General features: G+C 39.2%; 1 protein-coding gene across 2 annotated transcripts in view; it reads left to right on the top strand.

Moving 5' to 3' along the window:
- The window catches only part of SERAC1 (serine active site containing 1), a 77,616-nt gene that overhangs the window by 21,725 nt on the left and 40,305 nt on the right, over positions 1–15,586 (top strand). For both annotated transcript variants that reach the window (XM_024747951.1, XM_024747952.1), the window contains 2 exons: positions 11,494–11,592; positions 14,090–14,126. In XM_024747951.1, the coding sequence (XP_024603719.1) occupies positions 11,502–11,592; positions 14,090–14,126 (128 nt within the window). In that variant the 5' untranslated portion in view covers positions 11,494–11,501. The remainder of the gene's footprint in view (positions 1–11,493; positions 11,593–14,089; positions 14,127–15,586) is intronic.

Below are 15,586 nucleotides of genomic sequence, written 5' to 3'. Positions count from 1 at the left end.
ATTTAAATATCATTACCCTGGCTTTCTTTTCTTTCCATTTGCATGGAATACCTTTTTCTATCCCCTCACTTTCAGTCTTTGCATGTCTTTAGATCTGCCATGAGTCTGTTGTAGGCAACATATATACAGGTCTTGTTTTTGAATCCACTCATCCACTCTGTGTCTTTTGATGGGACCACTTAGTTCACTTACATTTTAAGTAATTATTGATATGTATGTCTTTATTGCCGTTTTGGTAATTGTTTTTAGCTTGTTTTTTGTAGTTGTTTTTTGTTCCTTTCTTATTCTCTTCTTGTTATTTGATGACTGTCTAGTGTTTTGCTTGGATTCCTTTCTCTTTTTGTGTGTGTGTGTCATAGATTTTTGGTTTGTTGTTATCATGTGGTTTATGTATAACAATCTATATATAATGTGTGATTGTTTCAAGTTGCTGATCTCTTCATTTCAAGAGATGTGCCTATGATTAAGCACAGGGCTCGAACCCGTGTCCCCTGCCTTGGCAGGCAGATTCCTAACCACTGCGCCACCAGGGAAGTCCGGGGAAGGGGTTTTAAAGGCAAGGTGAGGGAGGGGGCCCTGGGGAATGTGATCAGCTTGTACACAATTATCTGTTTGGTAGGAGGTGAGGTGACCAGGTGATGCCCCAGGGCTTAACATTAAAACTTCTTTTTCTTAGCTTGCCATATCCTTCTCTTACAATAACATTTCTGTAAGAAAAATGAGAGAATAACTGTCAGAAAGAGAACAGCCTTCTCTTTAATGTAATAAAAATTTCCCACGGACTGGAAAAGAAGAAAACCAACCGATGATTCCTGAACAGTGTTTGCATAGTCTCTTGTTCGTTGCACTATTCTCTTTTCTCCCTTGTCTACCATTATCTGTACTCAGTGGAATTCTTTAGCACTCTCTTGCAAGACCTGCTGGACTAGTTCAGATATTTCCTCCAATCCAGCTGTCCTCAACTTACACAGTAGAGTGGGGGGTGGGGGAGTTAGTTCCAGTTCCTGTACATATAGTCACCTACATCAGTGTTACCATACATTTATTTTTTTACATTACAGTTTCCTGACTGTACCATAATTGCACCAAATTCCTGTGTCATTCATACTAAAGGTGTTATTGTTACAATACCCATCAGATAGAACGCCTGTCTCATTACTGACTCTTTCTCAGCGGAACGTTCCTTTTCCCATATACCATATGTTAACTTTTTTTTTTTTTTGCGGTACGCGGGCCTCTCACTGTTGTGGCCTCTCCCGTTGCGGAGCACAGGCTCTGGACGCGCAGGCTCAGCGGCCGTGGCTCACGGGCCCAGCCGCTCTGCGGCATGTGGGATCCTCCCGGACCGGGGCACGAACCTGTGTCCCCTGCATTGGCAGGCAGACTCTCAACCACTGCGCCACCAGGGAAGCCCACCGTATGTTATCTTGTATGGGGGTCTTTCTTGTAGGCCAAGTCAGAGTGGTCTCTGAGTCCCACTGGGTTTGAGGGCAGAACCAAATGTTGCTTTTCAAAGTGCAGCTCAACATGGAGACTTGCGTCCCAATGTGGGGCACAGCTTCATTATTCACCAGGGCCCAGTGGCTTCCCATAGGCAGTATGTGCTGTCTCTGGAAAATGTTCCTGTCCCCTTTGCCTACCAGTTGTACTACCTGATATAGCCCCTTTTTATTAATCCAGGGAGCTGAGGCCGTCAAGGCACAGTGTTGTAACTTACAGTTACTGCTCAAAATATCCCATCGCCCAGGGTGGGCCGTAGGTTTTCCAAAGCTTGGCTTTCTGGCTTTCTGCTCCCCAGTATAGTGGACCATTGCTTACGTGCCACTTTGGCTTCCCGTTGGATCAGCATGCTCAACAAGCTTTGCTGGGGGTTTACATAGGCCTGTTCCCAGAGGAGGTACTTGGCCTTTGTGCCATTATTCTCTAGGTCTAAATGGGAGTGTGAAAGAAGTGGGTACTTCAGTTCCAGAGTAGTGTAATTAGAATGAAGGAGTAAAGTAACTTTATCTTGAGAAGGAGTCGGAACTAGCCTCCAGGATCAAACAAAGGCAGGGTTTTGGTACACAGATAATATGACTTTCCTCCAGCAACAGAAAAATTACAGTCCTTACCTTAATGTAAGGAGCCATCCCCTTTGTTTCTTCCTGTTTCTTCTAAAGAGGACTTCAAGACCTGTTAATGGCTTTCAGCAGCAGTTTTCTCCTTTATTGTGGTGATGGGCAAGAGGGATCGCCCCTTCACTTGGGAGTGTATCCAAAGCTTAACATCTTCAAGTTTGACAGAAGAGTTAGTTACTAGCAAAACCTGATAAGGCCCCACCCACTGGGGTTGTGGTTGGTTTTCTGGGAGTACTTCTTTCCAGGTTTTTCAAAGCTCCCTGTTCCCCAGGTTTTATCTGATGATGGGGGAAATCTGTAGGGTACTTCATCCTGTTATTGGCAAATCTATGAATAGCATTCAAAACTAATTCCAGTGTTTGTACATACCTCATAGTATCTAATTCTTTTACTTCTGATCAGAAATTTGTCTGCCTAGCAACTCAGAATAGAGGAATGGTCTCTTGTACAGTATCTCATAAGGACTCAATTGGAGTCTGCTTCTAGGGGCCACCCTGATTCTAAACAGTGCAAGTGACAATATTTTGTCCCATGTTAAATCAGTTTTTTGACAGATTTTGTCTACAGTCCTTTCAAAGTATAATTCCTCTTCTCCATTTTCCCAGTTGACTGGGATCTCCAGGATGCATGTAAATTCCATTTTATTCCAGGTTGCTCTGAAACCCCTTGTGTATTACTGTCAACAAAAGCTCATCTGTTGTCACTCTGAATTGAGCTGGAGAGTCCAAACCTGGGAATTATTTCTTTAAGTAAGGACTTCATTCCCTCAGAAGCCCTTTCTGTCTGACACAGGAGTGCTTTCACTCGGCCTGTAAAAGTGTCTACCATTACCAGTAGATAATGAAAGTTTCCTTTAGTCTTGGGCATAACCATGAAATCTACCTGCCAGTCTTTCCCTGGGCTTCCCCCCTCACCACCCCCCAGCTCCTGAATTCCATATGAGGGGGAGGAGGCCTATTTCTGGTGTTATTTTTAACACAAGTCAAGTACTTCTGTATAACCCTTTGAACAGTCCTGGACATAATAGGTCCTTGAATAAAATCTTGTATCCATTATAGGGTGGCGTCCCTCCCATAGTGGGTGTTCTGATGGAAAGAGCTAAACAGTTCTTCCATTAAGCTTTCAGGAATCAAAACCTTTACTTGGTTATTAACCAGCCGCATTCTGGGTTCCAAATGGGTAGGGTTGAATCCCTTTTTATACAACATAGTTAACAAGCTTGATATAATGGATTTACTAAATTTTGCCCATAACGAAGAGTAAGTTTATATGATACATTTATAAATATTGATTGCAACTAGGTAACAAAGCAAGTCTCCATAATTCCAAAGAATCTGTCATATAGCACAATAAAAAAGATAATCTTTAGAAATTTTGTATGTTTAGAGACTAAAAACAAACTAATCCGTGGATTAGAGAAAATCACAGTGGAAGTATCAGGACTTGTGAAATTGAAGTAAAGCAAAACTTAGAGGGGAATTTATGGTCTTACGTGCATTTATGAAACAGCAGGAAATGCTCATAATATGTTAAGTATTACTGAAGAAGTTGCAAAAAGAACAGAGTGAATCCAAAGAAAGAAGAAAATAGTGAAGAGCAGAAATAGAAAAAAAAAAAAAACAAAGTAAAATAGAGATGCTCAGCAAAAGCAGTAGATGATAAAAATTAATAAATGATTTTTTTCTATTAATAAGCTTTTAGAAGACTGCTCAAGAGTAAAAAAGAAGAGGCACAAATAATGCTAGGAACAAAAAAGGTAGGCAATTTGGGGATAAAAAGATCATAGGAATAGCATGAACAGCTTTATGCTAATGATTTTGAAAACTTAAATGCCCATTTTCTTGAAAAATAGATATTATCAAGACTAATTCAAGAAAAAAGAAAATCTAAACTAGTAATTTAAAAAATAAGTGACTCTGGGACTTCCCTGGTAGTGCAGTGGTTAAGAATCTGCCTGCTAATGCAAGGGACATGGGTTTGAACCCTGGTCCAGCAAGATCCCACATGCTGCAGAGCAACTAAACCCGTGTACCACAGCTACTGAGCCTGTGTTCTAGAGCCACGAGCCACAACTACTGAGCCCACGCACCTAGAGCCCATACTCCACAACGAGAGAAGCCACCACAATGAGAAGCCTGTGCACCACAAGGAAGAGTAGCACCAGCTCGCCACAACTAGAGAAAGCCTGTGCACAGCAACGAAGACCCAATGCAGCCATAAACAAACAAACAAATAAATAAATAAAAATAAAAGTAAAAATAAGTGACTCTAAAAAGAGGAACATTGGGCTTCACTGGTGGCACAGTGGTTGAGAGTCCGCCTGCCAATGCAGGGGACACGGGTTCGTGCCCCAATCCGGGAGGATCCCACATGCCGCAGAGCGGCTGGGCCCGTGAGCCATGGCCGCTGAGCCTGCGCGTCTGGAGCCTGTGCTCCGCAACGGGAGAGGCCACAACAGTGAGAGGCCCGCGTACCGCAAAAAAAAAAAAAAAAAAGAGGCACATTAGCAACCAAATGCAATATGTGGACCTTGTTTAGATCCTAATTCTAGCAGGCCAATAGTGCATAACAGAAGTTTATGAAATAATTGAAACATTTGTTGGATATTTGATGATACTAAGGAATTTTTTTCAAGGGGGACATAATGATGGTTAATTTTTTTTTAACCATCAGTAACATTCTACAGTATTTACAGGTTATATATTACATGACATTATGGATTTGCTTCAAAATAATTGAGTGTTATGGTGGTGGAAAGTGAATGTGGGTTGCAGTATAGATTTCACTGTTCAGTACCATAGCCACTAACCATGTGGGTATTTAAATTAAAATTAATTAAAACTTAAAAGACTGAAATTTCAGTTCCTCAGTCACATTAGCATATTTTCACACTAGTAGTGTATAAATAGGAAATGTCTATCATGCAGAAGTTCTATTGGATAGAGCAGGTATAGATGAAACAAGATTGACCATGTGTTGACAATTTTTGAAGCTGAGCGATGGGGTTGAGTTTATTATTCTGTCTCTATTTGTATACATTTGAAATTTTCCATGAAAGGAAGAAACAAAGAAAAACCATGCATGGCCTTTGTGGAGAAAATTACAAAAGATCTAAAAGAAGAATTGAAGATACACCTTTCATGAATGGAGGCACCCCACATGATACCAGTTCTCTCCAAACTAATCTGTAAATTCAATTCAGTTCCAATAAAAAACCCAATAGCGAGGGCAAACAGCAGAAACAAGGAGAACTACAATCCTGCAGCCTGTGGAACAAACACCACATTCACAGAAAGATAGATAAGATGAAAAGGCAGAGAGCTATGTACCAGATGAAGGAACAAGATGAAATCCCAGAAAAACAACTAAATGAAGTGGAGATAGGCAACCTTCCAGAAAAAGAATTCAGAAAAATGATAGTGAAGATGATCCAGGACCCCGCAAAAAGAATGGAGGCAAAGATAGAGAAGATGCAAGAAATGTTTAACAGAGACCTAGAAGAATTAAAAAACAAACCCACAGCAAACATCATTCTCAATGGTGAAAAACTGAAAGCATTTCCTCTCAGATCAGGAACAAGACAAGGATGTCCACTCTCACAACTGTTATTCAACATAGTTTTGGAAGTTCTAGCCACAGCAGTCAGAGAAGAAAAAGAAATAAAAGGAATACAAATTGGAAAAGAAGAAGTAAAACTGTCACTGTTTGCACATGACATGATACTATACATAGAGAATCCTAAAGATGCCACCAGAAAACTACTAGAGCTAATCAGTGAATTTGGTAAAGTTGCAGGATAAAAAATTAATGCACAGATCTCTTGCAGTCCTATACACTAATGATGGAAAATCTGAATGAGAAATTAAGGAAACACTTCTTTTTATCATTGCAAGAAAAAGAATAAAATACCTAGGGATAAACCTACCTAGAGAGATAAAAGACCTATATGCAGAAAACTATAAGACACTGCTGAAAGAAATTAAAGATGATACAAACAGATGGAGAGATATACCATGTACTTGGATTGGAATAATCAATACTGTGAAAATGACTATACTACCCAAAGCAATCTACAGATTCAATGCAATCCCTATCAAATTACCAATGGCATTTTTACAGAGCTAGAACAAAAAATCTTAAAATTTGTATGGCGACACAAAAGACCCTGAATAGCCAAAGCGGTCTTGAGGGAAAAAAACAGAGCTGGAGGAATCAGACTCCCTGACTTCATACTATACTACAAAGCTACAGCAATCAAGACAATATGGTACTGGCACAGAAACAGAAATATAGATCAATGGAACAGGATAGAAAGCCCAGAGATAAACCCACACACCTATGGTCAACTAATTTATGACAAAGGAGGCAAGGATATAGGATGGAGAAAAGACAGTCTGTTCAATAAGTGGTGCTGGGAAAACTGGACAGCTACATGTAAAAGAATGAAATCAGAACACTCCCTAACACCATACACAAAAATACACTCAAAATGGATTAGAGACCTAAATGTAAGACCGGACACTATAAAATTCTTAGAGGAAAACATAGGAAGAACACTCTTTGACATAAATCACAGCAGGATCTTTTTTGATCCACCTCCTAGAGTAATGGAAATAAAAACAAAAATAAACAAATGGGACCTAATGAAACTTAAAAGCTTTTGCAAAGCAAAGGAAACTACAAACAAGAGGAAAAGACAACCCTCAGAATGGGAGAAAATATTTGCAAACCAGTCAACAGACAAAGGATTAATCTCTAAAATATATAAACAGCTCATGCAGCTCAATATTAAAAAAAGCAAACAACCCAATCAAAAAATGGACAGAAGACTTAAATAGACATTTCTCCAAAGAAGACATACTGATGGCCAAGAAGCACATGAAAAGCTGCTCAACATCACTAATTATTAGAGAAATGCAAATCAAAACTACAATGAGGTATCACCTCACACCAGTTAGAATGGGCATTATCAGAAAATCTACACATAATAACTGCTGGAGAGGGTGTGAAGAAAGGGGAACCCTCTTGCACTGTTGGTGGGAATGTAAATGGATACAGCCACTATGGAGAACAGTATGGAGGTTCCTTCAAAAACTAAAAATAGAATTACCATGTGACCCAGCAATCCCACTACTGGGCATATACCCAGAGAAAACCACAATTCAAAAAGACACATGCACCCAGATATTCATTGCAGCGCTATTTACAATAACCAGGTCATTGAAGCAACCTAAATGCCTATCGGCACACGAATGGTTAAAGAAGATGTGGTACATATATACAATAGAATAGTACTCAACCATCAAAAGGCACAAAATTGGGTCATTTGTAGAGACGTGGATGAATCTAGAGACTGTCATACAGAGTGAAGTAAGTCAGAAAGAGAAAAACAACTGTTGTATATTAATGCATATATGTGGAACCTAGAAAAATGGTACAGATGAACCAGTTTGCAGGGCAGAAATTGAGACACAGACGTAGAGAACAAACGTATGGACACCAAGGGGCAAAGTGGCGGTGGGGTGTTGGTGTTGGTGTGATGAATTGGGAGATTGGGATTGACATATAAACACTAATATGTATAAAGTGGATAACTAATGAGAACCTGCTGTATTAAAAAAAAAGTAAAATAAAATTTAAAAATTAAAAATGTAGGAGAGGGGCTTCCCTGGTGGCGCAGTGGTTGAGAGTCCGCCTGCCGATGCAGGGGACACGGGTTCGTGCCCCGGTCTGGGAAGATCCCACATGCCGCGGAGCGTCTGGGCCCGTGAGCCATGGCCGCTGAGCCTGCGCATCCGGAGCCTGTGCTCCGCAACGGGAGAGGCCACAACAGTGAGAGGCCCGCGTACCACAAAAAAAAAAAAAAAAAAATGTAGGAGATTGCCAAAAAAAATAATTCCCAAGAGCCAAGATAATCCTGCCAAGAATGGGGGCAGGGGTACTCACTCTAGAACCTATCAAGGCTTATTTTAAAGGTATAATAATTAAGAAAGGTGTTATATTATTGATGCAGGGTTAGACAAATGTGTTAGTGGAACAGAATTCTCCAGAAATGGACCCTAGGTAGATTAGACCTTGGTGCAGGGAAAAGTCATTTCTAATCAATAGGGAAACTATGGTTTAGTAATAAATGGTCTTGGGATATTTGATATGTAGAGTATGATGATTTGACTTTAGACAAACCTGGGTTTTAGGTGTTTGTGGTGCTTCAAGGTGCAAATATGCATTAGGCAGTTGAATATATGTGCTTAGCAGAGAGACTTGAGTTAGTTGTAGAGACTTGGGAATCAAAAGCTTACAGGTAAAGCTTTGTGATGAAAACACTGAAATTATTTAGCACTAGAATATAACATGAGGAAAAAAGAAGAGCACAGGCGGAACCCACTGAAACACTAATATTTAAGGGCTGGGTAGAGGCAGCAGAGACACCTGTAAGCTCAGTAAGAGCAGGGAGTTGTGCTGCTTTATTCACATCTCAGGTGTCCATCCCTGACAGGTGGTAGGTGCTCAATAACTGAGTAACTCTTTGTTGAATGAGTAATGGGATGGAGCAGTCAGTAATAGGGGAATCAAACTAGAAAACCAAGTGTCATAGTAGCTAGAGGAGACAAGGAGGGAGTAGTCAAATGCTTTAGACAAAGACAGTAAGATGGTGACTGAAAAGTGGATTTAGCAGCAAAGATGTCACTGACTGGTGACCTTGGGGAGGGCTGTTTCAGCGCTGGAGGAAGACACACTGGGGAAAGAATCTTAGGAAAGGGAGGTGAGAGAAGTGGCAATAGCTGGAGGGCACTTGGGTAGACTGAGGTTTTACTTTTTTTTTTCCAGTTGTTTGTTTTTGTGTTTTGATGGGAGCATATTGGACATCCAGTATTTAGGGGGGAGGAGTAGAAAGAGCTGATAGAGAGGGAGTGTGTGAAAATTAAGACGAGAAAGACAGATAATGAATCAAGGCCCACATGGAAGGGAAAAAATGATATCTAGAACATAGATGGTACATTTCTCTTTGAAAAAGGGATGAGACCTTTTCCTCAGAAACAGGAAAGAACAGTGCAGATAAAAATCCATTTGGAATCTGGAAAAGGCGATGCAGATAAAGATATGCAAGTCGGCCAGCGTAGATTTCCTGTGATATTAGGAAGCTTAGGCTTGAGGGTGCCTTACTTGCATGGGCCCCTGTGAGTGCTAGGAGTTACTAGGAGTTGTAATGTCTTAGGGAGGGAGGAAGACCAGAGTGTAATCCTGAAGTATTTCTATGTAAGCATTTCTGACAAATTAGCTAATGAAATCCCAGAAGAAAGGTATCAAAATTTCTAAGACTCCAGTAATTTATTGTGATATCTTTTCTCATTCTGAATCACTTTCATTTTAGTACCTAATTTGATATTTGTGGTTTTGTGGTTTTTTTTTTTAAAGGAACCTCCCCTCTCCCCACTATTTGAATAAATGTTGATGCCTTCAATACCTGGATCAATCCCTGCTTGTAGGTATGGGGGCAGAAGTTGAGAGAGTTCAGAGTCGTAATTTTCTGAGTGAAATAAGAGACAAGATCATTTGAAAAGGATGCAGGTAGGGTAGGACGCTTGGCAGAGTATGTGGATATTTAGAGCAGTCATCATGGGGATGAGAAGAAAACTGATTAAGGACAGGCAAAGTCATTCTGAGAGCACACTCCCAGTTTGCCTTTTGTCCCCCTGCCCCCAATTTTGGCTGTCCAAGTGTAAGAACAGAGAAAACACATGTTTCAGGTTGGGGCTGCAGGATAGTAGAAGGAGGAGGACTCTGGTATGTTGAGGAAGCAGGTAGAGAGAGAGGTTGCAGTGATGCACCCTGGAGTCGAGGCTGGGTGGGGAAGGAAGTACAACCATGGGATGGATGCTCACCCCCGGAAAGCAAGGATGGATGGTTTGTTGAGACTGGAGAGCAGTGAACTGGAAATAGTGAAGACGCTGAGAGAGTTGAAAGAGAGTTAGAGTTAGTTTATTCTGGAAAAAGCTGAAAGAGCCAGTGATGTCATTTGAGGAAATCTAGAGGGAAATAAGATGAGGAAGTATATTTCCACTATACTCATTCAGATCCAGGACTTGGTGGGAAGGGAACCTGCTGGCGGGTGGTTTGTTTAAGTTAATACCGTGAAGGTTTTTAGGCCAGAGAAGTAATAGTAAACAATATTCGTATAATGTTTTATAGTTGACCACTTTCATAGTAGATGTTGGGATTGAAGGAAGCAGTATATTTTTGCTCTGCATTTTTGTTTTAGTCAAAAGTTTTCATGTAGTAACTAAAATGAAAATCTATACATAAACTCTTAGTTTACATCGCATTCTGCCTTGGTTTTATAAGCACCTACTTCGTTGCTGTCTTTGTATCATTTTTACCATTATCCTGTGTCTCACAGAGAAGTAGCAGCAACCCTTTAAACAGTGAGAAAATAAGATACAATGACCTTTAAAACAGTGACCTTTACAAGTTTATCTGTTGCCTAAACTAGTTTGCTTAGTCATCGATTGAGGTACTAGAATTACAAGAAAAAATGTTTAAGCTTTTTATTTTGTGTTATTGCTAACAGATTTTCTTACACATGTACACCAAGCAATTTTCCCCTTAATCCCTGTAAAGCTGCCAGAAGTTTTTAATGTATTAAACCAAAGACCATTTCTCACATGAGTTCCTCAAGGCATCTTCTTTCTTTTCTCTTATTGCAAAAGAAAAAAGAAGAAAGAAACGTCTCATCCAAAGACAATCTATGATTCTAGAATACTGAGTCGTTCTAGAAACCATTGCATCATATTTAGGTCATCTTTACTCAGTTGATGAAATAGTTGAGCAAAAGGATAGTGATTAAATAGTTGGGCAACATCTCCTTCTTTGACAGGATGTCAACAAGTAACGATTACATTTCAAAGATTTTAAACAATGTTGGGTACCCTCTTGAAGGCCTTGGAGAAAAGCTAAACACTTCTCTGGGTCCTAAGTATATCTTCCATTCAGAGCTGCTTTTCATTTCTGTAGGGACTTCAGTCACTAAAGATAAATATATCTATCTATATGCATATATATATTTTTAGAAGGCATTAACATTTTTTGATTCCTATATTGATATTCTGATTAATAATCTCTTTTCCTTTTTCCTACTAATCATTGTTCACAGTTGGACACAGTTTGAAGAGTAATCATTGAGGTACTAGCAAAATACTATTCTAATAAGTCTGCTTTAAATTTTTAGGGGAGAAATTTTTTTTAATTGAAAACTTTTTTTCCAGGTCTTGAAAAATCTAACTCTGTGGGCAGTCTACTGTGATTGTGACATGTTCTTATAGTTAAGAGAAATGTTTTTAATTACATGCTAAATTAAACGTGTTATAATTGTTCTAAGCACACAGAATGTCCCTGGCTGCTTATTGCGTCATCTGTTGCAGAAGAATGGGAACCTCAACTCCTCCGCCAAAAAGCAACACATATTGGAGAGATGTCAGTGAGTACAGCTTAAACAACAATATCTTCTTGTAGAAACAGTGATAGAATTGTGGTTAACTTTCCAGGGTTGTCCACAAAAACTTATTTAATCCATGATAAATCTCAAAGTTGTTTATGTCTTTTCTGTACTAAAGGTTCACCCCAAATTTGTACGCCCAGAGCCATGCATACTCCTTTTACTTGGGAATCTTTCCCTCCCCTATGTTTCCTGTAAGATTCATACTCATCCTTTTAAACTCAAGTGTCACTGCATTCTTTTTCAGCAGCCATTTATTAAGCTTCTGTAAAACATGGTGCCAGGCACATGTATTAGGTTCTGGGAATTCAGTGGTGAACCAGGAAGATGTTTTGCTTGCCCTACAGGAACTTAGGATCTAGCACTAATCTACTGTCTTTATTTGTAAATCTTTATTTACATTACTTATTACTAATCTTTATTTGTAAAATGAGAATATTGGCCTAGGCCATCTTTCATTCATTCTGCTATGTGCCAGGTACTATTACTAGGCCCAGAGGATACAGTATTGAATAAGATGAAGTCTCTGTCCTCATGGAGCTTCCTTTTGATCGGTAAGAAAGATCAGTTTTTAGGATAGATCTTTTTCATCTAGAAAATTCTGTAATTTTGTATTTTAAAAATAAAAAGAGGAGTGGGACAGAGAAGGGAGCTTTTCTTCTCTCATCGTTTCTAGCAAAACACACTCAAGAGTAGTAAATACACTTTGGGGCAGGAGAAAAGGCTGTGAGTCGGTATTCTGTTTCCAGGGCTTCATGAAAAGGAAACATCCTAGTAAGAAGACACAGATGGCAGCAGTATAGGAGGAAATAAACTGGCTGTTCCCTGGGAAGTCCAGGAAGCCATCTTGGAATGAAAAAGGTCCCAGAGGGGTTGCACAGTCAAGAAGCTCTGTGTGTCACAACTTTCGATCTCATCCCTGCAGAGTTTCTGGAACTGCCCTCTTTCCTGTTCTGGAACCACTGGGTCCTAGAGTTTGGGAGGAATTTCCATCTCCCTTGGCTGATGCATAGGGAGGTTGATGGAGGAAAGTTCCTTATCCCTCAGTATGGAGGAGAAGTGTGTTCTTGGCAGCATAAGTTGAAGGTCTGAACAAAGGGCTACCTACCTCTATACATCCAACAAATTATAGGTTACATAGATATTCGTGAGCTGCCTGCAGTCCCTAACCATCATGGGTAATATTAGTTAACATTGTGTTCAGTACATATAACAGAAACTAGACTATAATGGCTTAAATTAGTAAGGTTTTCATTTTTCTTACATAACAGGAAGTCAAGATGGAGACAATTTAGGGCAGGAATCACAGTTTAGCAATTCTCTCGTCTTCCTGCTCTATTATCTTATTGTCCTCATGGTCACAAGTCGTTGCTGAATCCTAGGACATCAAGAAGGCAGAAAGACCAAAAGCCATGTTACGAGGCTTTGTCTTTTTATTTGGGGAGGGATCTCTCCCTATAGACTTCCATCCATATGTTTATATAGATGTATTACATCTCTCTCTCTATATGTGTATATATGTATTGGCTACAGCTGTGTTGCACAGCCAGCCCTACCTGCAGAGAATTCTTTAGGTAGTAATCAGGTATCTTCGAATATCTTTAGGTAGTAAAGAAATTTGAATATCTTTAGGTAGTAATCAGGTTGTGTTAGTAAGAATTAAGGGGCTTATGTGTATTGAATAGGCAGCTAGCTGTGTCTGCCACTAGGACTTTTTTTTTTAATATTAAAAAATTTTTTTCCAAGTTCCAAACAAAAAATTTATAAATAAACTTGTAGAAAGTAACCTATATATTTTTTAAAGATTTTTTTGATGTGGACCATTTTTAAAGTCTTTATTGAATTTGTTACAATATTGCTTCTGTTTTATGTTTTGGTTTTTTGGCTGTGAGGGATGTGGGATCTTAGCTCCCTGAATAGGGATCAAACCCGCACCCCCTGCATTGGAAGGAGAAGTCTTAACCACTGGACCACCAGGGAAGTCCCTAACCTATATTTTAAATGGGACTACCTGTATATGGCACTTAACCACCAATTATAACATAATTTCTTTGGGAAGAATCATTTTGTGTCCCACTTCACAAACATAATCCCTTAATATAGTCTTAGGTAGTGATATGGAGAATTCTTCCCATTCCTTTATTTAACTGGTTGTGAACTAAAAAAAAGTCAGGACAGTTAGCTCCCTGGACATTGCATTCAGTGAAAGCACTTTAGGCCTGGCAGTATCAGTAGTGCAGCAAAACGAGGGTTTCTTACTGATTTAGTGTGGAGGATGGCAGAATAAGAAGGGGTGGAGGAAGGGGAGAATTAGTATGAAATACCGATTATATTTTGGACTCAGTGCTTATTGGTTCATTTTTTGTATCTGGGAATAGGAAGCCATGTGTTGATAGTAAATGATTATATTAATGGAAAGATATCAATTTTTCCAATTGATATTCATCACATTGACTTTTTTTCCCCTTTCTTTTTGAAGGAAATATAATAAAGTTTACTGGATCACTTATTTTAGGGTAAGTGTCAACTGTGAAATATTAACTGGCTTTATGATACTACTGTTTGAAATCTCAGTGGAAGTGATTTACAGGTAGCATGGGGCACTGAAAGGGTACAGATTTTGGAATCTATAAACATGTGGATTCATCCCTGGCTAATCACTGGTTCTACCACTTCAATGTTGTCTTGATCTGGTTACTCTAACTCCTGAGGAGTGTCTTCTCTTGGATCGAGGTGTACGATGGGGATTCTGCCCATCTGGCACTGTTTCTCTGAGGGAAGCACTTGGCATGTACAGAGCAGGCACTCACTAATTAGCTTTCACACACCTAAAATCACATCTTGTGTTAGGTTATAAAGAGGGTGAAGAAGGTAAAAATCAACTATAGTCAGAATTACTTTTGAACATCCTTTAAGTCACCATAAAGCTCTTATGAAAGGAAATTGAGATTGACTGAGAAAACCAATAGATTGACACTCTCATCTCATGCTGTTTCAGAGGCACATGCTTAATGACTGGAGTGACTATCTTCCCCCAAATCGTTATTTTTCATTCTCTTTTCTTTCCTTTTTTTGGGGGGGCGGAGGATATATATGTTATGTCTAATACTGTTCTAGTGTTTTTGTTAATAATATTCTTTTTCATTAGTACAAATATAAAATCAACCCTTAGATGCTAAAATGATAAAGGGAATATATTTGGCATTTTATCCAAATACGTACATTTCTCCATGACATTGTAAGGTAAGACAAAACATATTTAGATGATTTTTTCTTTTGACTCATTCCAGGCAAAAGATAAATGTACATTGTTTTCTATAGTGCAATTTCTTTGTTTATATCACAGTTATATTCAGGAATATAGTGAAAATTAATCACAATTTCTGGTAAAGAGTTTTGTCTTTCATGGAAAGCATGATAAAAATACTGAATAGATTTGTTCTTTTTGGCTGCTCAGATAGATTCCCCAGGAGAGGTGATGATTCTTGAGAGCTTTCTCTCTATTCTTCTGGTACTGGCCAGTGTCTGGCCTTTCTGTCTTACTTGCTTTTGCTTTAGGGTGGGAAGCTCAGAAAAAGACTTCATAAAACTGTGTGTTTCTAAGTTGTGAATCCAGACAGAGTGCAGCCTTTGTGTCTGGATTTAGTGTAGGTCAATCTGATTAGGGGAAAATCCTTCATTTTAGGATACACAACATTGTATTTCACTTTTTTTTTTCTTTCCAGTTTTCTTTTTTTTTTTTTGGCTGCACCGTGCAGCTAGCAGGATTTTAATTCCCCAAACAGGGTTGAACGCGGGCCCTCGGCAGTGAAAGTGAGGAGTCCTAACCACTGCATGGAATTACAGTGCAGTAATACAGGAATTCTCTGTATTTCACTTAAAAATATATATATATATATATATTTATTTATTTTTGGCTGCGTTGGGTCTTCTTTGCTGCGCGTGGGCTTTCTCTAGTTGCAGCGAGCGGGGGCTA

The sequence above is a fragment of the Neophocaena asiaeorientalis genome, unplaced genomic scaffold, assembly GCF_003031525.2.
Source record: "Neophocaena asiaeorientalis asiaeorientalis breed wild unplaced genomic scaffold, Neophocaena_asiaeorientalis_V1.1 scaffold123, whole genome shotgun sequence".
Lineage (NCBI taxonomy): Eukaryota > Metazoa > Chordata > Mammalia > Artiodactyla > Phocoenidae > Neophocaena > Neophocaena asiaeorientalis.
The sequence above is the reverse complement of the archived record's forward strand: the minus strand, read 5'-3'. Positions and strand labels throughout refer to the sequence as shown.